The 24,992-nt window shown below is 47.3% G+C and overlaps 4 protein-coding genes across 14 annotated transcripts in view; 2 read left to right on the top strand and 2 right to left on the bottom strand.

Annotated features, from left to right (window-relative positions):
* Positions 1–206, bottom strand: part of TMEM8B (transmembrane protein 8B) — a 28,569-nt gene extending 28,363 nt beyond the window's left edge. Inside the window, exon 1 of one of the 2 annotated variants that reach the window (XM_006143152.3) lies at positions 134–206. In XM_006143152.3, the coding sequence (XP_006143214.1) occupies positions 134–155 (22 nt within the window). In that variant the 5' untranslated portion in view covers positions 156–206. The remainder of the gene's footprint in view (positions 1–133) is intronic. The other variant, XM_027769843.1, reaches the window with a different exon arrangement.
* A 33-nt stretch (positions 207–239) lies between these two features.
* On the top strand, positions 240–18,388 carry LOC102500636 (histidine triad nucleotide-binding protein 2, mitochondrial). 6 transcript variants are annotated; one of them, XR_001369990.2, is made up of 9 exons: positions 240–605; positions 1,876–2,677; positions 2,823–2,966; positions 8,616–8,726; positions 8,903–9,100; positions 9,283–9,402; positions 17,576–17,716; positions 18,024–18,096; positions 18,207–18,275. XR_001369990.2 is itself a non-coding variant. In XM_006143154.3 (7 exons), the coding sequence occupies exons 2-7, from the start codon at positions 1,876–1,878 to the stop codon at positions 9,796–9,798; spliced, it is 1,413 nt and encodes a 470-aa protein (XP_006143216.1). In that variant the 5' UTR covers positions 240–605; the 3' UTR covers positions 9,799–9,836. The 6 variants fall into 6 exon arrangements, 4 of the variants coding, with proteins under 4 accessions (XP_006143216.1, XP_006143215.1, XP_014441301.1 ...); XR_003548513.1 differs by lacking the exons at positions 18,024–18,096; positions 18,207–18,275 and adding an exon at positions 17,814–17,918 and having other exon boundaries at positions 243–605; XM_006143154.3 differs by lacking the exons at positions 17,576–17,716; positions 18,024–18,096; positions 18,207–18,275 and adding an exon at positions 9,761–9,836.
* A 682-nt stretch (positions 18,389–19,070) lies between these two features.
* Positions 19,071–21,722, top strand: SPAG8 (sperm associated antigen 8). Of its 3 annotated transcripts, none has more exons than XM_014585814.2 (7): positions 19,071–19,215; positions 19,315–20,464; positions 20,588–20,762; positions 20,905–20,950; positions 20,998–21,148; positions 21,261–21,323; positions 21,399–21,722. In XM_014585814.2, exons 1-7 carry the CDS (start codon positions 19,178–19,180, stop codon positions 21,591–21,593), a joined length of 1,818 nt encoding a protein of 605 aa, XP_014441300.1. In that variant the 5' UTR covers positions 19,071–19,177; the 3' UTR covers positions 21,594–21,722. The 3 variants fall into 3 exon arrangements, with proteins under 3 accessions (XP_014441300.1, XP_006143221.1, XP_006143220.1); XM_006143158.3 differs by having other exon boundaries at positions 19,072–19,215; positions 21,034–21,148; XM_006143159.3 differs by lacking the exon at positions 20,998–21,148.
* An 81-nt stretch (positions 21,723–21,803) lies between these two features.
* The window catches only part of NPR2 (natriuretic peptide receptor 2), a 19,378-nt gene continuing 16,189 nt past the window's right edge, over positions 21,804–24,992 (bottom strand). For all 3 annotated transcript variants that reach the window (XM_006143160.2, XM_027769839.1, XM_006143161.2), the window contains 4 exons: positions 23,166–23,340; positions 22,995–23,093; positions 22,273–22,364; positions 21,804–22,139 (listed from right to left, as the gene is read on the bottom strand). In XM_006143160.2, the coding sequence (XP_006143222.1) occupies positions 22,074–22,139; positions 22,273–22,364; positions 22,995–23,093; positions 23,166–23,340 (432 nt within the window). In that variant the 3' untranslated portion in view covers positions 21,804–22,073. The remainder of the gene's footprint in view (positions 22,140–22,272; positions 22,365–22,994; positions 23,094–23,165; positions 23,341–24,992) is intronic.

The following is a 24,992-nucleotide window of genomic DNA, read 5'->3' as shown; positions in this document are numbered from 1 at the left end:
CAGCCAGAGACCCAATGTCCCTCTCATAGCCACTGGCCGCCCCATTGATATCTCATAGAACCCCTACAGAGACCCTCGTGAACCTAGACTCCCCCCGTCCATGGTCGGACACACAGACATCCGTAGATCCTACCCAGAGACTTGCTCAGGGACATCCCTCAAAAATCCCCCTCTGCAGAAGTGAACCGGCTGGCCTTGTCTCCTGCGGGCCCAAAGCAGCCCTTTCAGGAAGCTTCGCCCACCAAGGAGAACAGACTGCTGTTGCCATGGAGACCGTTGGGCGTTCCAGTTGCCCGGGTGACCGATCGTCCTCTCCCGGAGTTCCAGAGGCTTCAGTCAAGCCCCTCCCTCGTCGGCCCTGGACCGCCCTGCCCCTACCCCTTCCTGCCCTTCCCCAAGTCAGACCATAACTCCTTCCCGTAGTTGTGCAGATGTCCAAGTCCCCTCCCCACACACTAGACTTTCAGGCAAGGCCATTCACCATCAGCGCCTGCAGCCGGGGCTCATTCACAATCAAGAACCTCCCCTCCCTCAGGACCAACGCTTCCTATCCTGAGGCCAGATCCTGACCTAACGACTCGTGACAACCAAGCTAAAGCCCAGAGGTATGTAGTTTCTCCAGTGGCCCTCTCCCTCCAAACCTTGATCCGCTTCCTGCTCCTAAACACCTCAGTATTTCAGCCCCGCCCCTTCAGTTCCACTGACTCCCAGTCTCTATCTTCCATCTTTATCCGCCCCTCCACCAATTCCCTTCTCCCTCTCTCTTTCCTCTCCCGCTCCTTGCACCCTCTGGTTCTCCACCCTCACATCCCTTTTCCCTCTTAGCTGACTCTGGTCATCGTCTTCACCATCTTTCTACCTCTTCTATTTCCATTCCCAAATTTCCCCTTCAGAAAGGCTCTAATTGATTAGCTTAAGAAGTGCTGTATCTAGTGTGTTTGGAGCATGAGGGGAAATTAGGGAGCAGGGAAAGTTAGCGCAGGTATCTTCAGGTAGTGTTGCAAAAGACAACAGGCCTTGAATATCAGGGTCAAGAAACTAGGACTTGATTATTTAAACTGAGTCACTGAATGTTCTTAAGCAAGGGAATGCCAATGTTGGGTTTGCATTTTAGAAAGATCTTGGTTCAGGTCCAGCAGATAGTGTAATGACTCCCACTTGGCTGTCTGTGGTTTGAGTCCCAGACGCTGGCGCTTGAAACTTACATCAGGCGCTTGCCCACGCATGCTCAAAATCCCAAACACTTGGCCGACTGCTGTTCAAATCCTGGACCTGGCAACTTGAAACTTATGCCAGGCATGTGTACATGTGTGCCCAAAATCCTCAGAGGAAAATGGAGGAGAAGAGATTGCAGTGAAGTCAAATATGAATGACATCATCAAGGCAGGGTGTGTGTGGCCCCTAGACAGAATCAGACTATGGACAGGATCCTGCCTTATACCTCATGGCATTCTCCTGTACTCTTGGGAACCAACCCCCAACTTTGGCTTCCTGGTCCCTGGCTCTAGAACTCCAGAGACTGTCCTCCAAGATTCTGAGACATGCCCAGGGCCCTGTTCTTAGATTAGCTAGGTAGCTGTGTTCCAGCTCCTTCCTGGGGCATGGTTCTCTACCATCTACTGATGGGATTTTGCCTACTTTAGCCTTCCCATCTTTAAATTCTAACTCCCTAACAACCCAGAGCAGCATGCCACATGAAGTCTGAGCCCCTGGTTGAACCTCCTGGTATCACACCCTGAGACCCAGAGCTGCATCCATCTTATATCTCAGGTGCACTGAGAAGAGCATCCTAACTCCTTAACGCCCTGTTAACCCTGGGCTCTGTCCTGACTGGCAGAACCTTCTATCCCAACCTGGGCCCTCTTCTACCACTAGATGGAAACAGATGAGATCACAGAAGAACCTCAAACCACCATGGATGCAGAGGAGCACCTCTCTTCAAAGGACCCCTCTGCTGAAGACTTACAGGAGCCCCCTGTCACTGAAACCCTCTTGGAGCCTACTATTTCTGAGACCTCTTTAGATTCCCATACCACTGAAGATCTTTTTGTGCCATCTGCTTCCCAGCCTCCTTTAGAGATCCATACCTCTGAAAGCCTTTTGGAGCCTTCCACCTCTGAGACCCCTGTAGAGCCCCATACCTCTGACTCTCCTTTGGTTCCATCCACTTCCCAGACCCCTGTAGACCCCCATACCTCTAAATCTCCTTTTGTGTCAACCACTTCCCAGACCCCGTTAGAGACCCACACTTCTGAAAGCCTTGTGGAGCCTTCCATCGCTAGGACTCCTTCAGAACACTCCAAGTCTGAGATCTCTTTGGAGAACCCTACCTCTAAGACCATGTTGGAGACTCACATCTCTAATACCCCTGAGAAACATCTTTCTTTTTCTCCCTCATCAGTAGTCCCTATGTCTTTTTCTGATGCTTTGAAAGAAGACTTTGCCTCTGAATCTTCCACTGTGTTCCCATGGACAACAAGGTTCACCCAGCTCCCTGAATCTGAGAGGCTTCCAAAGCACTCCCTCCCAGGCCCTTCAGTCCAGGTCCTTATGGACACATCTTCAAAGCAGAAGGAAGAGTCAGGAGAGGACAAGAAGGAGGGCATGGATACCAGTGATGGCACTGCTCACACAGCCCAGCCTGGACACCAGCTGAGCAAGAAGAAGGGAAAGAAAGGTGTTGGCCATAATTCCTCCTGTCCTTTCCCCTATGCTTAGCACTGTCCCCTGTACCTGACCTGCCCCAGAATGAGGGACTGTGTTGCTCTTGGCACAGCCTGTTCTCTAGTTTTAAGGTGTCTTTACTTCCCCTCCCTTCCCAGGTTACACAGTCCACCCAGTGGTCCCTGCTAAACAGGCAGAGCTGGTGGAAGTGGCTAAGGCAATGCACAGAGAACAGTTTGGTGCCCAGGTGAAAAATCTTTTCCAATGGGAGACGGATGCAGCTCTGAATGCCATCCAGACTGGTAAGCCTGTGTGGCCTTGAACACCTCCAATGGCCTATGGAACTCCTCCAATATAGAAGGATCTGGAAACCTGTCCATTTAACAGATATTTGCCCCTCTATAGAAATGTCAATGCCACCTGCCCAGAATCTGGAAGGAGAACAGGCCAAGGAAACCAGGGTGAATGCAGATAAAATGTGACGATATTCATACAAAACCCAGATGGGAGCAGGTGTCTGAACTCAAGCTGTTAAAAACAAGGGCCATGGGACAACCCTAGATCTAGGAGCTAGGTAGCCAGCAGCAAACCCTAAAGCAGAGATGGCCCAGGACCCTGGATAATCTCCCAGAGACTTATTCTGACATGGCAAAGGGCCTTGGTCCCTTTGGCGGGACTCCATTAAAAGGCTGTCACTCCTGCATGCCAGACCCATGGTCATCTGGGTATCCAAAAGCTCTGGTTTTTCTCACCAGAGAGGAGAGTTGTGTCTTCTAGCCCCATTGATTCCAAGTCTCAGCCCAGAACAAGCATTCTTGGTAATCCTGTGAGTGTTATGCTGTGTGCAGATGAACTGTGTACACACATGCCATTCTGTGCATGAGCACATCCTGTGTTGCTGAATCGCACATCTATAGAGATTACCCAGATGTGACCCTTGGATTTCAGACTAAATTCAATAGATACTGCATTTATTTTTATTATTTACTCAGTCTTCCTACTTCCTTTCCCGTTATGATGGGAATAGAACTATACTGAAAGGCCTAAGATATAAAGACAACCAGGTGATTTATATCCTTAGCCCTCCTCTGTGTAATTTACTTTCCCCATTCTCATGCAGGAAGTCTCCTCTCTCTACCCCTGACCAAGAAAGTCAGTGATGTCATTTGTTTCTCAGTTTCGATTCAGGCTTTGAAATGGCTTCATTTGCTTATTTTAACATCTGTAACTCTTCGCTTCTTGCAAGTGCAAGATCTGATCAGTGCCCTCATTTTCTTTCTCAGAGCTTCCTAATTCCCACTTTTCGAGACCACTGCATTTCTTCTTATTTAAATAGAACTTACTTATTTTCCAGTTTAAACAGGCAGTTTCATAGATGAAGTTAAATGGCATGCAGTCTTAATCAGAGGTATTTAGGGTTCCCCTTCTAGTTTTGAGTGTCTTGGGTTCCTGGAGAGTCAGGACTCTGTAACAGTATACATGATGTATAGAGAATATCAAATATAAGCTTTTCTTTTATTCATAGAGTGAACATCTATTGAACACCAACGAGTTGCTAGGCATTGCATTAGATGTAGAGGTAGTTGTGTTGGTGGGGTTTGAAAGACAAAATCTCTCAAATAACTTGTACTTTTTAAGTTATTATTTATTTTATTTTATTAATTAATTCATTTTAATTTGACCAAAGAAAGACAGAGAGAGAGAGAGAGAGAGAGGGAAAGTGAGAAAGCAAGCCATCAGGTCTGGGACTCAAACCTCGGTCAGCCAATTGGGAGTCCAGCACCTTAACCACCATGCCACCTGCTGTCCTGAATTACTTATACTTTAATGAGAAACACCAATAAGTAAAAGGACAACTGGGCATCATGGCACACACCTTTTAATCCCAACTACTCAGAAGGGTGAGTCAGGAGGTTCACAAGTTCAAGACCAGCCTGGGCGACATAGTGAGACCCTATATCTCAAAAAAAGAGACAAAGGACAACTATAATTCATTCTAAAATCAATGTTGGCCCAGAATGCTACTTGCGCAGAGAAAGGGGTACCAAATTGTGGGTGTTTGAGGAACAATAAGCCTTGGAACGAGTGACTTCTCACTTGATATCTGTAATCTTAGTAAGAAGAGTTGCCAAGAGCAGAGTACAGTGAGATGACAGCAAGACTCCACAGAGAACTGTAGCAGTGCATTATGCCTGGTGCACATGAGTTGGGGGAGCAGCCCAGCTCAGCTCTGGAAGGGCAGAATTGTGCAGACTTTTCTGTGCCAACTGAAGAGTTAGGATTATATCCTGAGGGCAACCCAAAGGCACTGAAAGTTTCTATTTGTTTTTGTTGTTGTTTCGTGTTTTGTTTGTTTAGTTTTTGCTATAAGGCATGTGTGCTCTCCAGAGAGAGACAGAGAGAGAGAGAGAGAGAGAAAGGACAAGTAAGAAATCACTCTTCCCCATCCCCACGGGTGACAGCCACATCACAATCCCTTCTCCATACTCCTCTCAGGATTTTGGGCTTGCACATACCTGCACCCCAGTGTGAGTTTCAAACCGCTGAGCCAGAATTCAAACCACACTGTTGGCCATGTGGGATCCAGCCATCTTAACCTCCGTGCTACCTGCTGGTCCAGAACTTAAAGATTTCTAACTAGGACAATAACATGAACAGATTTTGTTTTCTGAAAGGTCATTCTGGCAGTAGGATAGAGTGGAGAATGACAAGAGTGGAGACAGGATGACTACCCTATGAGGCACTGGTAAAAATTCAGGCAAGAAATGGATGGGCAGAGAGAAGTGGACAGATTCAAGAAATGCTAAGAAGCACCAGATGTCTTATTCTCCTTCAGAGAGACACCTGGAATGATACCTTTGGAATTAGGCTGAAGTAGCTGATTGGATAATGATACCATTAATTAAATGCCTAAAACTGGGTAGACACTTGATAAGTATATGTTGCATGAACAGAGAACAAAGGAGGACCAACTTTGGAAGGAATAATTGAATGTAACACTTTTGAAGTGCTTATGGAACATGCTGGTGACTCGTATGGACAGCTGGTTATGTAGGTCTGAAGCTCAGGGGACAGGTTTAGGCCAGAGTCATCCATTATGTAAAGACAGCTGTACGGAGATGTTCTATGCTTAATAAAACGCTATCATGTAAATGTGATTATGCACTCATAGAACTGACCTGTCATACAGTCAGAATGGCATCATAGATCATTCTTCCCCCCTCCCCTGCTGTACTTGTCTTCTTGTAACAGGAAAGGCATTTGGAGTCAGAGCAGTGAGCAGAGGGTCCCACACTAGAATCCACAGCTGATGCCAGTTGTCCTACTTTAAGAGTACCATTTTGAGTTCTGAAATAGAATCAGTCTCCCTGGGGCCAGCAGGTGGCGTGTTGGTCAAGGACACTGGACTCCTGCATGGATGATTGTGATTCCAGTCCCAGATCTAGGAGCTTGCTTTCTCACTTACTGACTCTCTCTGTCTTCTCCCATAAAATTAAAATAATAATAATAAATAAAGTTAAATAAATAATTCTTTAAAAATAAAAAAAATCAATCTCCCTGTGCAAATTCTAGTCTTCTTCATCTGACACTGGACACCGATTCCTATCCCAATGCCTGAACTTGACTACCTCAGACCTTTAGGCTAGGCCTTGATCTGTGAGTGCTGATCCCTGTTCACCTCTGTACCTCATCTGTGGAACATGCTGCTCTGGACAGATTTCAGATTCTTCCAGTGGAATCCTGGCTCCTTCCCTCCCCCATTGTGACTCTGCCTATACCCTGTCCCCTCAACCAACCTTCCCAGGTGTGACAGAACACTGGTACTGCAGGCCGTCAGTATCAAGACATAAGCAGAAAAGCCAAAAGCCACTTCTGAACAGGCTTTAGATCCTGAGACCATGGGTAAGACAAGAAAACATAGTCTGGGACACAGAATTGTGGATCGTGACCCTTGCCAGTCAAAGACCAGTGACCTCCAACTCTTTTTCATCCTCCCTATGGAACTCCAAGATTATGTCTGGAATACTGGGTCTCTCTTCCCTCCTTAAGAAATTTTCTCCTTTGTATATTCAGTCAGGCAGTCTACATTCTCTGAGAACCTGCCATATCCTGTACTAAGATTAGAGACAGGGATAAAAGACCTTTCCCAGGCTGGCAGGTGGCATGGAGGTTGAGGTGCTGGACTCCCATGTGGTCGACCACAGTTCAAGTCCTAGACCTGGCAGCTTGCTTTCTCACTTTCCCTCTCTTGCTCTCTGTCTTTCTCTGGTCAAATTGAAAAATGATAATAATAAATAAAATTAAATAAATCCTTTAAAAAAAAAAAAAGCTCCTCCCTTGAGAAGCTCAGACAGGCAAGGGAAGGCAAGGGAAGTCCAGACACAAGAAGCCAAAGACAACTATTTAGTGGAGGTGACATTTCAGTTGAGCCTTTAAGTAGGAATAAGAGTCCAGCAACTGAAGGTCCCACTCTATGGGGACTCACATAGGTTCTTCGTTAGAAGTTGGGGTACTCTCAGATCTCACGGGGGATGAGAGAACCTGAGCAGACGTGCTGTCTAGTTCTCTTCCACACTTTCACATCACCACCTCACCTCATGGTAGGGTTAGCCATGAAGCCAGATGAAAAGAGGCTACCAGGGGTTGTGGCCTCTTGCTGGTGCCCATTCTCTGCTTAGCCTCATCTTCCTTCCCAGGCCTCCTTTCTTAACCTCACAACTTACATTTTTGAATCTTCACCACTCTTCACTTCTTACCTGCTCTTTCTTCTGACTCTGGCAAAGCCCTTCTCAGATTCCCAGAGCACACTGGCTCAATAACACCAGGAACATAGAATGGAAACTATGAAGGCACCAACCTGGACAGTCCAGCGGAAGCCTTCCTACTATATCCTGGTACCAGGGCTGCCCAGAAGGTACCTTTAGTAGCCATACTCCTTAGGAGCCAACCCTCATAGGCTGTGGCACCCTTGGCCAATTAGCTTCCCTTTTTCTTAACCTTAGATGCTGCAAGGAAACAAAGTAAAGTCAGGCCCTAATGTGGGAAGGGAGGAGACAAGAAATGCCACAGTTACAGAGAACTCAGGGAGACTCATGTGCATCTTCACACAGACTGTCTTCGGGCACCAGACATTGGCACAGCAGCAGTTAAGCTGCCCACAATGGGAAGAGTCCTTGGTTTGCTATCTGGGCCATCCCTGAGTCAGCCAGACATGCATATGTGCACACGTGCCTGCCCACAAGCCAGGCCAACTGAGACTGGGGGTGGATAGCAGGATATAGATCATATGGGGGTAATTGTCTCGGTCTCTCTCCAAAGAAATATTTTCTTTTCTTTTAAAGAATTAATTGTATTTATTATTATTTTTAAATTTGACCCAGAGAAAGAGGGAGGGAAAGTGAGAAAGCAAGCCACCAGGTCAGGGACATGAACTGCGGTTGGCCATAAGGGAGTCCAGCTCCTTAACCACTACATCACCTGCTTGCCCCAAAATATCATTTTTTTAAACTATAGATGGAAAAAGTGAAGGCTATCTTCAGTCATATTTGACAGGCTGGCAGAGATAGAGTGAATCCTGGGGCAGAATGGGAACTGGAAACACATATAGGGTAAAAAAGCCTCTGGAGGAAAAAGTCTAAAGGGATAGAGGTGAAAACTCCTGGGTAGGGATGAATGTACCTGGGGGGAGAGATGGGTCCCTCCAGGGGGATAGGAGAACAATCAGAGGGAATCTGGGATTTATTTTTCCTTCTTTTTAAAAAATTATTTTATTTAATTTTTAATTATTATCATTATTACCACTCTTTAATTTGACCAGAGAGAAAGAGAAAGCAAGCCACCAGCTCTGGGACTCGAACCGTGGTCGGTCACGTGGGAGTCCAGCGCCTTCACCACCACCACCTACTGTGCCTCCCTTCTCACTTTTAATTACTCATTCCCTATATACCTAGGTCTCTACATTGGCTGGCGTTGCCCCCATTACCTTTGGGACTGTTTCCGGATTGGGGATGAGTCCAAGTGCTTTTGTGGACACTTGTTAAGAGAGCACCAGATCATCTCAGGTAAGGGAGACCTGGTCAGCCCCCACTGGGTGTGGAGGGATAACCGTACTCCGTCAGGTCTTGGGATGAGAGATTGTGTGTGTTTTGATACAGGGGTAGGGGATTGGCATGGGAAAGCCAGGCCCTCACAGGCGCTGGTCTAACCCTACCGACCACTCCCATTCCCATTGCCGTAGACATATCGGTGCCCTGCCACGTGTCCCAGTGCCGTTGCCTCATGTTCTGCTTTATCCCGTCACGCCCAGAGGAGGTAGGTGAGTTCTGGCTCAGGAGACGGGCCACCTTCGACCCCAAGGCCTGGAGGGCCCAGTGTCGCTGCAAACACAGCCATGAAGATCATTCAGCCACCGGGTGCCATCCCTGCAGACATCGCGGTACCTTCCTGGGCAAGGAGAGGACTGGGTGGGTAGGGGGGTGGATGGGAATAGGATGCAGAGCTTGGCAAGGAGAATGGAGAGCTGGTAGGAGAGACTTAGGCGTGTGTTGGTGAGAAAGTCGTTAGCCCATAGGAATAGCCTAATTCCCTATATTCTTCTCCGCTGCCCTTTTGCCCCAGGCTGTTGCTGCAGCTCTTTTGAATCTAACTTCCTCTGTGCGGCCTGTGACCGGCGCTGGGAGGAACACGAGACTTTCTTTGAGACCAGGGAGACCCGGCGACGAGGAGGGAGGCCTTACGGTGAGGAGACAACCTGGGTCTGGGGACCATCCCAGGGATGGTAGACAGAAGGCCAGGCAGAAAAGCCCTCCTACCTTTGACCCCCCCCCCCATAGTATGTATTCCCTGACCCCAGCATCCCACGCTGCACTGGTTTCCACTCCCAGGAGCAGACTATGTACCTTTCGCAGAGATGCCTGTCCTCCGAGAAGCCACTCTCAACAACTCTGACTTCCAGGCCTTACAGATGCAGGGGTCCTCTGGCCATCCCGATTCCTACCCCCATTTCTCTGGGCTCCCTGGCCCACATGGCCTCCAGCCTGACCCCACATCTGACCCCCGTACCTGACCCTTTCACCCCTGTTCTTCCCTCCTCCAGGGACAGACACTGTCAACAACTGGCGCAGGACTTTGTGAGCCTGGCCCAGATCAGCAATAAAGGGGAAGCCACTGGACTCTGACCTGGATCTGTATGGGGCAGGTGGAGCCCAGCCAAGGGGCAGATGTTTTTAAGACCTTAGAGTTGGCACCTACTTGGGGCAGGAAGGGGCTGGATCCAGCCATCTGCCTCCCTCACATCCACTTTCAAGCTGCTGGCTTTAACATCAGAAGGTTTAAAGGGAGAAGGGAGGAAGTTTCAAGATGTATAGAGGGAACCAGCAGTTAGCGTAATGGCTATGTCACTGGACTCCCACGTAGTCGACCGCGGTTCACGTCCCGGACCCAGTGGCTTGAAACTCATGCCGGGCGCGTGTGCGTGCGTGCCCAAGATCCCGAGAGGAGAATGGAGGAGAAGGGATTGCAGCGTGACCATCCCCCCTGGGGGGTGATTTCTCTCTTTCTGTCTCTATGTCTCTCTCTGTCTGTCTGGCAAGCGCACACGCCCTACAGTGAAAATCTCTCCAAAAAAAAAAAAAGATGTATACAGTGGGCAGTGATGTGAGATGCAGGTGGGGATCCAGTAAGATAAAGACCAAAAAAGTGACCACTGGATTTTGCAATTAAAAGGTCTTTCGAGAATTCAGAGAGTACAGTGTTACAGTGGTGCAGTGGAGGAACAGGCTAAACAGTAAGGAGTTTGAAGGGGTATCTTTAAGAAGTTTGGATGAGGGACCAGCACATGACATAATGGTTACATTGCTGAACTCCCATGTAGTCAACTGCGGTTCAAATCCTAGAGCTGGAGACCTGAGACTCTTGCCAGGTGTGTGTACATGTATGCCCAAAATCCTGAGAGGAGAATGGTGGAGAAGGGATTGTGGTGTGACCATCCCCCTTCTCGCTTTCTGTCTGTCTCTGGTGACCACATGCACCCCATAACAATAACAACAAAAATTCTCAAAAAAAAAAGTTTGGATGAAAAGTACAGAAGTCAGACAATATCCAGAGGGAGATGTGGAATTAAGGAAGCACTTTTTTAGGAAGGAAGGAGGGAAGAAGTCATTAGAACAAAAAAATAAATAAATAAATACCTTAAAGGATACAGAAGTGAGATGAGAGATAGAAATGATCCCAGAGCTGGAGGGAAGAGATGAGGTCAAGGCAACAGTGTAGCAATTCACTCTGGATAAGAGAAACACCACTTTCTACAACGAAGAAGGAATAAAAGATGGGGCCTTCACTGAGCTTCAGGGAACAGGATGTTCCTTGTGGAAGTTCCCCTCTGATGGCTTCTATATCCCCTGAGAAGTAGGAGATAACAACTACTGGTGGAAAGAGAGAAGCATTAGAGTGGGGAGTGGGAGACAGGAGGAGAAAGGTGAAGATTTGGGATGGCTAATGTGAGGAATTGGAGAAAACCCGATCACTGGATAGTTTAGGATTCAGGTACAATAAGTAGAACTTTGTTAGAGGAGCAGAGAAAAAAAAACAGATTAAAGGGTGAGAGAGGATATAAAGGGAGGGTATAAAAATGGTCAGAAAAATAACACAAAAGGAGATGAAGATGTAGAGTGAGCAGACTCTATAAATAGGGGAAAAAACAAAGCTAGAAAGCAACTGAAAGATTGAAGAAAAGAAGCAAAGATATTGAAGTTTCTGATGAGACCCAGCAGCAGATGTAGTGCCAGGGACTGGAGTTGAGTGGCCTTAGCCAACAGACCATAGTAGCTTTCAGATGAGAGCCTCTGCAGGTAATGACAAGTGCTTAAAGTACAGAAGACTGGGAGCCAGTAGTCAAAATCAGCAACTGCAGGGACCAGCAGATGGTGTAATGGTTACATCTCACTGGACTCCCCCATAGTCGACCTCTGTTTGAGTCCTGGACCCAGTGGTTAAAACTCATGCCAGGTGTGTGTGTGCACATGCCTCTCAAAATTCTGAGAGGAGAAGGGATTGCGGTGTGGCCATCCCCCAGGTGGTGATTTCTTGCTTTCTATCTCTCTCTCTCCAGCAAGCACAAGCGCCTTATAGCAAAGATCTCTCTTAAAAGAAAAAAAAAAAAAATCAGCAACTCTGGAGGAGTGAGTAGAAAATCCATATATGAGTCTTATGGGAGTAGGAGATTCTGACACTAGTGAACTCTGTGATCCCATGCAAGTTACTTTCCTTGGGCTTTAGTTTCTGGCTGTATAAAACAGGAATAACCCGTGTTGTGTGCTCTCTATGAGAACCCAAAGAAATCACCAATTTCAAGATGCTTTGTACTCACCTACCTCTCCAGGCTCCTCTGTACTCACTGGTTTCCAGGCTGTACTCCAGGCTGATTTCCTTGGTACTCACCTACCCCTCCAAGCTGGTTTCTCTCCTCTTCCTAGATCCCAACTCCACTTATCTTTTACCCTAGGCATCCCCAAGATTTTCCCCGTGTCCCTGGGAACATAGACAAGGGCATAGAGGGGCAGTCTCTGGGCACAAAAAAGAGGCCATTCTATCCTTTTTCACATTTAGGGAGGCTATCTGTCCTCCCAAGGGAAGGAATGCAGCTTGGATTGCTAGAAATCTTGGGGGGAAAATCACAGAATTAAATGTCTGCCTTGTGGAAGTGAAAGGACTTTCTATAGTAATAAAGCTCTACATAAGAGATTTACTATCTCGAGGCCAGCAGATGGTGTAACAGTTATGTCACTGGACTCTCACATGGCCTACCATGCTTTGAGTGCCAGATCTGGTGGCTTCAAATTCATGTTGGGCATGTGTGTATGTGTGCCCAGTCCCTAGAAAGGGAGAAGGGATTATGGCATGGCCATGGGGGGGGGGATGATTTCTCACTTTCTCACTGTCTCTGTTTCTCTCTCTCTGGCAAGTGCACGTGCCCTAAGGCCAAAACCTCTTTAAAAAAAAGAGAGAGATTTACTAGCATAGAAAAAGAGTTCCTCAACACTGGTTATATATAATCACGATAGCCATTCACCTAGAGCAAATTCAATTAATAGTCTACAGTAATGGAAGGGTTACTATGATAAACTCATTCAAGGAAATATTATGCAACCATTACAAAATATATGAATATAAACTAATAACATAAAAACCTGATTATGGGACTGGCAAGTGGCTTGGTGAATAACGGCGCTCAGTTCCCACATGGTTGACTGTGGTTCGAGTCCTGGACCTGGCAGCTTACTTTCTCGCTTTCCCTTTGTCTCTCTCTCTCTGTCTCTGTCTGGTCAAATTAAAAAATAATAAATGGAATTAAATAATTCTTTTAAAACTGATTATAAGTGGGAGACTTTGCAAAATGATAATACAGATTAATATTAATATATGTATAATGTATGTGATGATATATATTATGAGCAAAAACACCAAATATTATTCATTCAGCAATTATTGAGCACCTCTAGATGTCAGTCCATATGCTAAAAAAAAAAAAAAAAACTAAAAATAAAATGATAACTTGTCCTGTGTGTTAAATATCAGACTAAAAGCTATTGGTGCCTGAGTATATTAGCATTTTCTAACCCCATGTTTCTTATGTAAAAAATGTTAATATTTAACCCAGCCAAGCAAAACTGACTCACTGAAAATACCAGGCACTGATTTAAGGTATCATACCCCTTTTCTGATGAGAAAAGAACACTGAATACATACATACTCCTTTGTGGCACAGATAGGACTGCTTTGCAAAGCAGTTCCAGCTGAGAAGGTTCCTAATTCCTGTCTAGAGATATTCCTACCTACTGGATGCTTGCCCATGATCTGGGGCTGGCTGAAGCTGGGTGCGAATCCTGATGTTTGGACTCTGTTAGGGTTGCTGTCTCTTTCGTATAAAAAATAAACTTTAAAAATATATATTTAGGGGTCAGCAGGGGGCATGGTGGTTCAGGTGCTGGACTCCCACATGGCCAACCGTGGTTCAACTTCCAGACCTGGCATCTTGCTTTCTCATTTTCTCTTTCGTCAAATTTAAAAAGTGATAATAAATAAAAATAATTATTTAAATATATATTACATGTATTTTTAAAGTGCAAAAACAACTCTGAAAACTGCACTTTATAGAGTGAATATGCTAAAAAGAACATATAATTAAGGAGAAATTGCCCTTAAATGAGTAAGTTAAAAATCTCTGAAATGCTCAAAGGGCTGAAACTACCTTTGGAGAGAAATGCTAGGTATGGACCCCATCGGTTAAACATCTCAGTCCCAGCCCAGGTGGTTCCTGGAGCCCAAGAGCGCCGAATATTCTCAGAACTCTACCCACCACCCACCCGCGCTGGGCTACGCAGTGGAAGGGTCTAAAGTACTCTTATTTAGCTCTTTGTGCAGCAGGTGACATGGCCCGCCCTCGTTCTCGTCCTCCGTGCTCAGGGGTAAAGGCTAGACAAAAATACGACGAGCCCAGAACATTAGAGCCCCACCCACACGGGAGCCCCAATCCAAACAGTTCGAATGTCAGACATTAGATCCAACTAGGGAAAAAGTCCCTCTTCATATTCCTTAATCCGATCGAGTGGAAATTTATTCTGTAGCAAAACTAGCTATTGGGATCCAAAGGAAAGAACGCTCACGCAGACGAGAAAGAGAAGCCAATGGAGAGGAGATTTGGCCCTGCGTTTACGGAGGCAGCCAATGAGATCAAAGTTTCTGTCTTTGAGGTAGCAGCGGAACCAATGGGAAGGCAGGGCGCCCGCACCCGCCTCCCGGCCGCGGGCGGAGCCAATGCCTCCGCTCCCGGACTCCAGAAGTCGCCCTCCCGCCCGCAGCAAAACCCGGTGGCTCCGGGAAGATGGCGGCGGCCGTGCTACTGGCTGCGGGGTTGTGCGCTGCCCGCAGAGCCGTGGTGGCCACGGTGCCGCGCGGGGCACAGGTGAGAAGTGGCCGTGGGGACTAGAAGCGGGTTCTACAGGGTCTCAGGTGCTCCGGGGCCTGGGGCAGCGTTCCTCCGGTCTTCCGAAGGCGCGCGCAGCCCTGCGGCCTCGCGGAGCAGGAACCCGAGGGCCCCGCTGTGGCCGCCCCTGCTCTTGAAGCGCAGGCTCCCGTGCTGTGCGGCGAGGTGGGACTGGTGGCCACTGTAGAAGCGGACGGCCGGTGAACCCCTGCCCTGCACAGACCTGGGCGCCGAGTTCCGGACAGGGTCACTGCAGTGGCTGCAGCCTTCGCCCGCCTGAAACCCAGCTGACCAGCGCCTGCCGCGGGCAGCGTCCTCAGTGCCCCGACAGAAAGCGAGCGTTCTCTTCCCGGAGCCAACCCTCACTGGCCTTCTAAAGAGCGCCGGTGTTAACCCTCAGCTTCCCCACTTGCCAGAAGCAGCTGGGGGTTTAAAGTCTAGTTCATACCATCCCTTTCTCCCCTAGTTCGTGACTTCATCCTTCTCGGAGCCCCTAGGAAACAGACGTTTCCAGCCCTTATCCTCTAAGGCTTGGGGAGTAGAGTTCACTTACTTAGCTGAACTCACCTCCATTCATTCCGAGGACAGGAGTTAAAATTCAGTGTAAGAGGTTGGATGTGACATCAGATGAGAAATCAACTCGCATAAAACAGGGCAGTTGCATTAAAGCTAAAAATTAAAGATAATGGAAAAAAAATTAAGATAATGGTACTGGGACCAGCAGGTGGTTAAGGTGCTGGACACTCCCACGTGGCTGACCACAGTTCAAGTTCCAGACCTGGTGGCTTGATTTTTCACTTTCCCTCTGTGTCTCTCTCTGGGCAAATTATATAAAATGAATGAATAAATAAAATTAATTCTTTAAAAAAAAAAAAAAGAAAGATAATGGCGTTTAAAGGTCAGAAAACCAGGAGCCAGCAGTTAGTGTAATGGCTATGTCCCTGGACTCCCATGTAGTTGACCGCGGTTCAAGTCCCAGACCCGGTGGCTTAAACTCATGCTGGGCGCATGTGCATGCGTGCTCAAGATCCCAAGAGGAGAAGGGATTGCGGAGTGGCCACTCCTGGGGTGTTGGTGGGGGGAGTTCTCACTTTCTGTTGTCTCTCTGTCTCTCTCTTTCTGGCAAGCCCATGCGCCCTATAGCAGAAATATCTCTCAAAAAAAAAAAAAATCAGAAAACCAGATCAGCAAATGCCATGGACTCTCACATGGCTGATTGTAGTTTGAGTCCTGGACCTGGCAGCTTGCTTTCTCACTTTTTCTCTCTCTGGTGATTGTAAAATAATAAAATTAAGTCTTTTAATTTAAAAAATCAAAAAACAAGTAAAGGAAATACAGGAGGCACTCCTCACTTAACTACCAGGTTCTGTTCTTACAAGTGTTTCAGTGAATTGGTTGATAACTGGGAGCTTAAAAGCAGATGGCTTGTGGTGTGTCGTGGCACCATAAGTATGTATTTTTAATAAATATTCCTTGACACCACACTAGAATAATGTAATTCTATCCATACAAAAAGCATACATCAGATAAACTTCAGAAAGCAACAAGACACAACAATAATATAAATCTGGTGTAATTGTTTTTATTTCTTCTGAATAATGAAAAGACCTAAAGGAAACTTGTTAACTTTATTTTAATTTGCATCTCTTACATACTACAGAATGTAAAAAACACAATCAGCAAAAATTATAAAAATGACATACCCGAAAATTAAAGTTCATTATAAAAAAGAAAAGACTTTCAGATTACTATTTTAGTCATTGAATCGTTCAAAGTGTGGCAATGGTTCAAGGTCATTACACAAGTGAATATTAACAGACTTTGGGAATGAGATCAAAGATTGAGGGGATTGCTGTGATTTACACAAACTAAGAAAAAGGATTCCACATACTGGAGAACTGGTTAAGTCCTAACAGTCATTAGACAGGTTGCTAAGCGGAAATACATTAATACGGTGAGTGAATAGAGTTTGAAATCATCTTAAGAAATGATATAAATCACTCCTGTATATTTGAATCTGAGAGTATGGATTTATCTGAGGTAATTCAGTGGTAAAATAGGAACCAAGATGTAAATCTCCAGTCTCATCCTAGAATCTTTGCCCCAAACAGCTCTAGATTCCATACTAGTTAGTAGGAATCGATTGCATTTCTGAATCCTGCATGGTAATATTGCCTGTTAGCTAATCAGGGCCAGCACCATCTGCTCCTACCCTTTTCTATTTATACTCAAATTCAGCAACTTTTCCCTTGGTTGGGAACTGCTAATAGGGTCTTCTTTTTTTTTTTTTTTTTTTTTTTTAACTTCCCAGAGTGTACATATACTTGCTGGAGAGAGACAGAGAAAAAGAGAAAAAGCATCCTCCATGGGATATGGACACACAACAATCCCTTCTCCATCTCTCCCTCCTTTGAAGATTTTGGGCACATGGGAAACAGCAGTTAGCGTAATGGCTATGTCGCTGGACTCCCACGTAGTCAACCACGGTTCGCATCCCGGACCTGGTGGCTTAAAACTCATGCCGGGCACGTGTGCATGCGTGCCCAAGATCCCGAGAGGAGAATGGAGGAAAAGGGATTGTGGCGTGACCATCCCCCCTAGGGGGTGATTTCTCGCTTTCTGTCTCTAATGTCTCTGTCTGTCTGGCGAGCGCACGCGCCCTATACTGAAAATCTCTCCAAAAAAAAAAGATTTTGGGTACATACATGCCTAGCATGTTTCTCAAGCCACTAGGTCTAGGACTCAAGCTGTATAGTCGTCCATGTGTGATCCAGCTCACATAACTACCAGGCCATGGCATGGCCCTGCTAGTAGGCTCTTAAAAGGATGAGGCTGATAACTGTCAGAGCCAGCTTCTGCCAGTCCCAACTGTGCACATGGGAGAGGTATTGCCAGTTTCTTCCTTTAGTTACGTCTGACCCACATCAGGTTCGAGGAGCTGCAAGTGTGACTGATGGGAATGAAGTAGCCAAGGCCCAGAAGGCAGCTCCTGGGGGAGCAGCCCCAACCGTCTTCTCCCGGATCCTGGACCGAAGCCTCCCAGCTGACATTCTATATGAGGACCAGCAGGTGGGGTGCCCATAAGACCTATCCCCTCAGGAAGTTCATAGATAGTATCCAGCCTGTTGAAGTAACTTGGTGGCTTCGGGCCTATCACTGTTCCCAGTGTCTTGTGTTCCGTGACGTGGCCCCTCAGGCTCCTGTGCACTTCCTGGTCATTCCTAAGAAGCCCATTCCTCGGATTAGCGAGGCTGAAGAAGAAGACCAGCAGGTGGGAAGAATAGGGCCAGGGTTTGGCTGGGAGGAAGCCTGGACACAGCTAGAGGTTTTGCTCCCTCTGAGTAAAACCACCTATGTCCCTCCCCATTTCCTTTAGCTTCTAGGACACCTACTCCTTGTGGCCAAGAAGACAGCAAAGGCTGAGGGCCTAGGTGATGGATACCGACTTGGTGAGTGGTTTTGGGCCCTTGGACCCTTACCTATAAATTCTCATTCCTACACTGTCATTCTTTGATCTCTCCCATAATCCCGACCCTCTCACACCACTTGACCATTTCAGTGATCAACGATGGGAAGCTGGGCGCACAATCTGTGTATCACCTGCACATCCACGTACTTGGGGGCCGACAGCTCCTGTGGCCTCCAGGTTGAATCTGCCAACTGACAAGGACCCCAGTTCTGGATGCTTGGTGGGGATGGGAAAATGGAACGCTGTGATGCTAATAAAACTACTCTCCCTCAGTTTTGCATCCCTGTCTTAAACATGTCGAGATATATACCACAAAGAGGGAAGAAAACTGATTCAGGGCTATTGGTCCCCCTTAACTGGTCTGTGAGCGACTGAAGAGGCCCATCCTGTATTTTTAAAGGAGCACTTTCCTCACATCTATAAATCCTCATGACTAGTGGTCCACCCTATGTCAGGCTTCTAGAAAAGTAGCAGTAAGAATGAGCCTGAATGAGTAGGAATAGACTGAAATCCAGGTGTAAAACTTGTTCAATCCTAGCTCTAATTCAAAGGCCAAACTGGGAGGAGGGTGGTCAATATGAGGGCTTTTTATTGGAGAAGAAGAAATCAGCTAAAAAGCTGCTACCCTTTCACTACGTGTGTCTCATCGATTTGCTCTCAAGCTGCTTAGTGTCTTCATCCTTAAAAAAGCCTTAAAGACTCCTCCACTTTGAGAAAGAACTAGGCAATTTAAAGGAAAACTACTCTTGATTCTCCGCAAACACACTAAGTAGTTTTTGTCTAATCCCATTAGCCCTGTGCCTGTCTCCAAAATATCCCCCATTAAAAACCATCTTAGCCATAAAGAATCCCTCCTGGGCATAGTGAGGTCTTAGTTCAACGGAACCTTGAAAACCCGGCTGAGGCGAAATGGAGTCGGAACGGAAAACCGACCTCCCAGTCCGCTCCAGCTTTAAGACTTCCGCCCCGCAGAGGACGTTCCTCCATGTCCGCCCAGCTCTAGTTCTGCGCAGTCTCCTCGAGTTGTTTGTCATCTCTATGGCAACCCAGTAGCTCCGAAGATGGAGACCAACGCTGCTAAGGAGGGATCATTGTCGCGGTGAGAGCTGCAGTTTTGTCTGCGAGCGTGGGGGGACGAAGAAGGTCCATGGACGTCCTCTACGTGTTTGAGAACCTTGAGGCCTTCGTTTTCTTTCAGATCTATGGACTCACAGCCCAGCTCCGAAGGACTGGGGCACACTTCGGAAACGTTTTCTTCTGGAGGTCCTGGGTCTGCCCCGATGGCCGCGAGCACAGCAGCTGCGAAGACTGCATCAGCTGCTGCACCCACAGCAGCCGTTGCCCACCCAGCTGCTTTGTCTACCAAAAGCTCAGAGCCCTGTTCTGAGTTCACGGAGCTGTCCTCTAACCTCAGTCTTCCTGGGGATCCCTGCACTGGACCCAGCTTTACCCACAGGATAGGCAGTGGGAGTCTTGGCTTTGAGCCCTCCTATATTTCCTGTATTGCTCAGGATCCCTGTGCTACAACTGATTTTAGCTCTAGCCCGGGCCCTGGCCTTGGCCCTGGCTCTGGCTCTGGGTCAGGTCCTGGTGATAGCTCTGTCCCTGGCTCTGGTTTTGGCCCTGGTGTTGGCTCTGTCCCTGGCCATGGCCCTGGTCCTGGTGTTGGCTTTGTCCTTGGCCGTGACCCTGGCCCTGGCTCTGGCTCAGGGTCAGGTCCTAGTGGTAGCTCTGTCCCTGGCTCTGGCTTTGGCCCTGGTGTTGGCTCTGTCCCTGGCCATGGCCCTGGTCCTGGTGTTGGCTTTGTCCTTGGCCATGACCCTGGCCCTGGCTCTGGCTCAGGGTCAGGTCCTGGTGGTAGCTCTGTCCCTGGCTCTGGCTTTGGCCCTGGTGTTGGCTCTGTCCCTGGCCATGGCCCTGGTCCTGGTGTTGGCTTTGTCCTTGGCCGTGGCTCTGGTCCTGGCAGTGGCTCTGTCCATGGTCATGGTCCTGGTCCTGACAGTAGCTCTGTCCATGGCCATGGCTCTGGTCCTGGTGGTGACTCTGACCCTGGCCATGACTCTGGCCCTGACTCTGGGCCTGGTGCAGACTCTGGACCAGGCCCTGAGCACAGCTTCCACATTCCTCCAAGGTTCAGAAACCTTGGGGCAGATCTGGTCCCTAATTATACATGTTGGAGTCCTTACTGCCACTGGGACACTCAGAAACAACCACCCTGGAAATTTTTGCAAGTCTCAGAACCTGGTTCCCGAGGGCTATGGAAGCCCTCAGAGGTTGAAGGGAAGCCTAAGTTTCTCTATGAAACATTGCCGCGGGGCCAATGCCTCCTCTACAACTGGGAAGAAGAGGTATTAAGGTTTTGACCTGTTCCTTTTCTTGAAAGTTGCCTCCACTTTCCTTGGGGAGACCATGTCTTATGATGAGGGTGGGTTCCAGAAGGGCTATCATAGTTACTCAGTTTGGGCCCACAGAGAGCCACCAACCACTTGGATCAAGTCCCAAGCGCCCAGGATGGCTCTGAGAGTTTCTTCTTCCGACATGGACACCAAGGACTTCTGACCATGCAACTGCAATCACCCATGTCCTCCAGCACCACCCACAAAGACTCATACCAGCCCCCAGGAAACCTTTGTCAGCCACTGCGAGGTGTGAAGCATGAGAAAGGGCCAGAATGAGTCCACTAAAGAAAAAAGGGAGGAAGTAATTGCCTCCTTTTCTCCACTTTGTTTTTTTCTGGGCCTGCTACTTAACCAGGCTCCCGCTCTACCCACCCCCTGCCCTCCCACAGGGAAGCGTGAAGCCATGCTGGAAATGTTCCTGTACCACCAGATCTGGTAAGATACCGGGGAAAGGTGAGAAGGGAGAGGGAAGAGGAAAATAGGGGAGAATGGCCTCGATACTCCCCAGGGCTGCATAGTAAAGAGGTACAGGTAGAGCAGGAACCCACAAGAACACTCTCTGAGGTGGAGTCTGTGACACACCATGACTACCGAACAGAGCTGGTCCAAGCAGAGCCTCCTACCCCAACAAAGGTGAGAACCCACCCACCCAACTTGCACAGCGGCGGGGCTCTGACAGACTGTGGGAAAGCTGCAAGCCCAGAGGCTAAAGGCCAAGAGTTAAGTCAGTATCTCTCCCTCACAGCCTCATGACTACCAGCAGGAGCAGCCTGAAACCTTCTGGTTACAGAGGGCACCACAGCTACCGGTGTGTGAGGACAATGAGGTCGGGGCAGAGGTTTGGGGAAGAGTGGGATTGGTCCTCATACTGGCACTTCTCCAGGGTGTCAGTAACATCAGGACCCTGGACACACCATTCCGGAAGAACTGCAGCTTCTCCACACCAGTGCCCTTGTCTCTGGGGCAGCCTGTGCCCTATGAACCTGAGAGTTACCCTTACCGAATGGGAGAAATATCTTCCCTGGCCTGTCAGGGAGGAAGGCAGGGTGGTGGAGGGAGGAGAACAACTCCTGTTTAAGGATTAAGGAGAAAACTGAGATACGGATTATGAAATCTATCTCTGTCTGTACTAGGGAAGGGAGCAGAAGTTAATCTGTCCTTGATAAAGGGGCTTTACATAAAGGGTGCTCTCTTATCCTGAGACTACTAATTCATTGATTCTGCAAGTTACTGTGTATGCCTCATAACATTTCCTTACGGTTACCCCTACCCCAGACTGACACCATGATTTGTTGTTGTTGTTTTATATTTGGCCAAAATATTCTGGTTTAGATACAGATATTTACAGAAGGTAGGGAGGAAGGGACCAAGCCAGAGAGGGGCAGGTATATGTACAAGGCTGAGCTGCAGAAGGCTACAACTTCCATATAAGGTAGATTTTTATGCATGTTTTTCATCTCATGTGATAATGTCCATTTCTAGTATGTGGAGAACTAGTGGCCACTGCCCACCCAGGTACCAGCAGCAGGAGATTGTCTGACTTGGGAAGAACTGGGGTTTACAGGAGTCCAGAAGGTCCTTTCCGCTCTCCTAGGAGCCAGTAAGTTCGCATCTTTCCTTTTCCCTGGAAGTGGGAGAGTGGACATAATTCAGAGTCTTCTACATTACTCCCTTTATCTCCCTCTCTTTCCCCATAGCCCCATAGTCACTTTTATCCTCCCTTTTTGTGACCCCTCCCCTCCATGGTCTGCTATCACCTTCATCTCCACATCCCCTCGAAGCTCTAGCTGAAAACATCCTAGCTCATCCAGGGCATCCTTGGTCGTAGAGGAGACATGGATCTTCAGGGCTAGGGTGGGATAGAGGATGGTAGAAATAAGAGTCAAAGAAAAGACAATAAGACTGGCAATACTGGAGAAAGCTTTACCCAACCAACCACCCCACAGGAGGCCCCCAGTTCTCCCAATACACATTCACTAGAACCAAAATAGTCATGCACTAAATAATGACACTTCGAGGGGACCAGCAGGTGGCGTGGTGGTTAAGGTGCTGGACACTCCCACATGGCCAAACATGGTTCGAGTCCAGGACCTGGTGGCTTGCTTTCTCACTTTCTTTCTCTTTCTCTCTCTCTGTCTGTCTCACTCTGATCAAATTTAAAAAAATAATAATGACACTTTGGTCAACAATGAATGCATATATGACGGTGGTCCCATAAAATTATACCATACAACCTAAGTGTGTAGTATACCATCTAGGTTTGTGTAAGTACACTATATGATGTTTGCACAGTGATAAAATTGCCTAACAATGCATTTCTCAAAACATATCCTCGTCATTAGGCAACCCATGACTGTATGCCCAATGATGGTTCACTTAGGAGCTCTGATCTCCCAGACTGAGAGATTTGCAGGAATCTGAAGAGGAAAAGGGCAAGACAGATTGAGGCTGAGACTGTGATTGAGGGCTAATGTTTTACCTTGACCATTAGACTCCATTCGAGAAGCAGTGTTCACTGTGTCTCCAAAAAGGCAATAGCGGGGCATCTTCAGACCAACCACCCCAGCACAAACTGGCCCTATGAGGAAAAAACATGTTGGGAGAGCCCTGGAAAGGTGAAGACTAGGGCTGGGGTGAGAGTCAGCCTTACCAGTATGGACCCCTATACGTAGCCTCAGCTGGTCATGTGGTCGGTGGCGGATGCGAAAGGAAGAAACTGCATCCAGTAACGCTAGAGCCATACGAGCAATTTCTGGTGCATGGCGTTGACCATTTCGGCCTGGGAGGCCAGATACCACCATATAGGCATCCCCAATGGTCTCCACCTGATTGAGAATGGGATTAAAAGGTCACTTCTGTGTCAGTAGAAACGGGAAAGAGGAGAGTGAGATAAGCTGGACACCACCATGAGTCATCCTGACAGCCTGGGAGGCCAGAATACAAAGTAATGTCATGGTCCTTCCTAGGGGGGAAGAGGAAGTAAAGGAATCTTTAGTGCCTCCCTCCTTACCCCAGTACCTGGTAAGTACTCAGTATACATTTGCTAAATGAATGGACACCCTGTCTGCAACATGGACAAATAGGCTCTGATATCGGGAAATGGGAAGCAAGAAAACAGGTTAAATTAAAAAGCAGAAAGGCCAGTGAGGTAATAAAGCAAGCCCAATGAAATGGGCCAGACAGCCCAGACAGAAGATAAAAGCAGACAATTGATTTTGATAATTAGACCAAAGTCATGTAAGGGAATTCCTTCCTTTTAGTAAATACACAGTGAAATTTTTAGGAAGTGCATCTTAAGACTATAGAAATAGGGACCAGCAGTTGGCATAATCGCTATGTCTCTGGACCCCCATGTAGTCGACCACAGTTCGAGTCCCAGACCTGGGGCTTAAACTCATGCTGGGTGCATGTGCGTGCGTGCCCAAGATCCCAAGAGAAGAGTGAAGGAGAAGGGGTTGCAGCATGGCTATCCTCCCTGGGGGGTGATTTCTCACTTTCTGTCTCTCTGTCTGTCTCTTTCTAGTGAACACACGTGTCCTATAGCAAAATCCCCTCAAAAAAAAAAATATATATAGGGATAAACAAGTACTATGTCTGACATTTTTAAGTGGCTCAGAAAATGATAGACCAGTAGATAACTAACGATAGATAAATTGGCTTGGTGGTGGCACAGAGGTAACAACCGGACCCACTGGTTCATTCCCATGACTTTCTTGACCATGCCAGGTGTGCACACACATGCCCATGATCCAGGCCAACTGAGACTGGGGCTGGATTGTCATGTGGGAACCCTGTTGGGGATCCCTTTCTTTTTTTTTTTTTTTTCTCTGTTTCTTCTCTCATTGAAGAAATGAATAAATTTTATTAAATAACACAAATGGGGGAAAACAAACTGACAAGTCTAGGTAAAGGGAACATTTCTTTTTTACAGAATAACAGAGATGGTAGAGTAAGTCTGCAGGGAAGAAGCAGGATTTGGATATTTATTATCTGCCATGTGCCAAATATAATAGGCACTGTCCAAGCAACAAATCTGTTATTCTCATCCTACAGATAAAACAACTGAGACTCATTCTGTTACTTACCCAAGGCCACAGAGTTAGTAACAAAGCCAATATTCAAATCAGATCATTTTTACTTCCCAGGACAATAAAGCCAACCTTCTGCCAACTCAACAACTTCAACAGAAAGCTTCACAACATTTTTTCATATCTTTCCCCTCACCCCACAAAATTATTCTGTATCCACATCCTGTATGATCCTTTCATGTCTTAAGGGAACTGGAGGGAAAAGATGGAGTCTGTATTTATACCCCCGGGGAAGATATGGGCTAAATCTTGTGATTTAGAAGGAAAGCCTAAAGAAAGCCATATCTGTCTACAAAGTGCACTCCAGCACCAGGATGCTGGAGACCCTAGAGGGAAAACTGACCTGAGTAGGTAAGGTATATGGGGTTGGGGAAACTGGGTTTTAAAAG

This window comes from Tupaia chinensis, unplaced genomic scaffold (assembly GCF_000334495.1).
Source record: "Tupaia chinensis unplaced genomic scaffold, TupChi_1.0 Scaffold000093_1, whole genome shotgun sequence".
NCBI lineage: Eukaryota > Metazoa > Chordata > Mammalia > Scandentia > Tupaiidae > Tupaia > Tupaia belangeri.
Note: the sequence above shows the minus strand (reverse complement) of the source record. Positions and strands in the feature narration are given on the sequence as shown.

Bases quoted from the DNA above. Each gene is read 5' to 3' on its own strand.
- LOC102500636 (XM_006143153.3), top strand. From the start codon at position 1,876: ATGGAAACAGATGAGATCACAGAAGAACCTCAAACCACCATGGATGCA. The intron at 8,727-8,902 runs GTAAGGGAGACC...CCATTGCCGTAG, and splicing joins AGAGCACCAGATCATCTCAG to ACATATCGGTGCCCTGCCAC. The intron at 9,403-9,548 runs GTGAGGAGACAA...TTCCACTCCCAG, and splicing joins ACGAGGAGGGAGGCCTTACG to GAGCAGACTATGTACCTTTC.
- SPAG8 (XM_014585814.2), top strand. From the start codon at position 19,178: ATGGAGACCAACGCTGCTAAGGAGGGATCATTGTCGCG. The intron at 19,216-19,314 runs GTGAGAGCTGCA...GTTTTCTTTCAG, and splicing joins AAGGAGGGATCATTGTCGCG to ATCTATGGACTCACAGCCCA. The intron at 20,465-20,587 runs GTATTAAGGTTT...TTGGGCCCACAG, and splicing joins TCTACAACTGGGAAGAAGAG to AGAGCCACCAACCACTTGGA.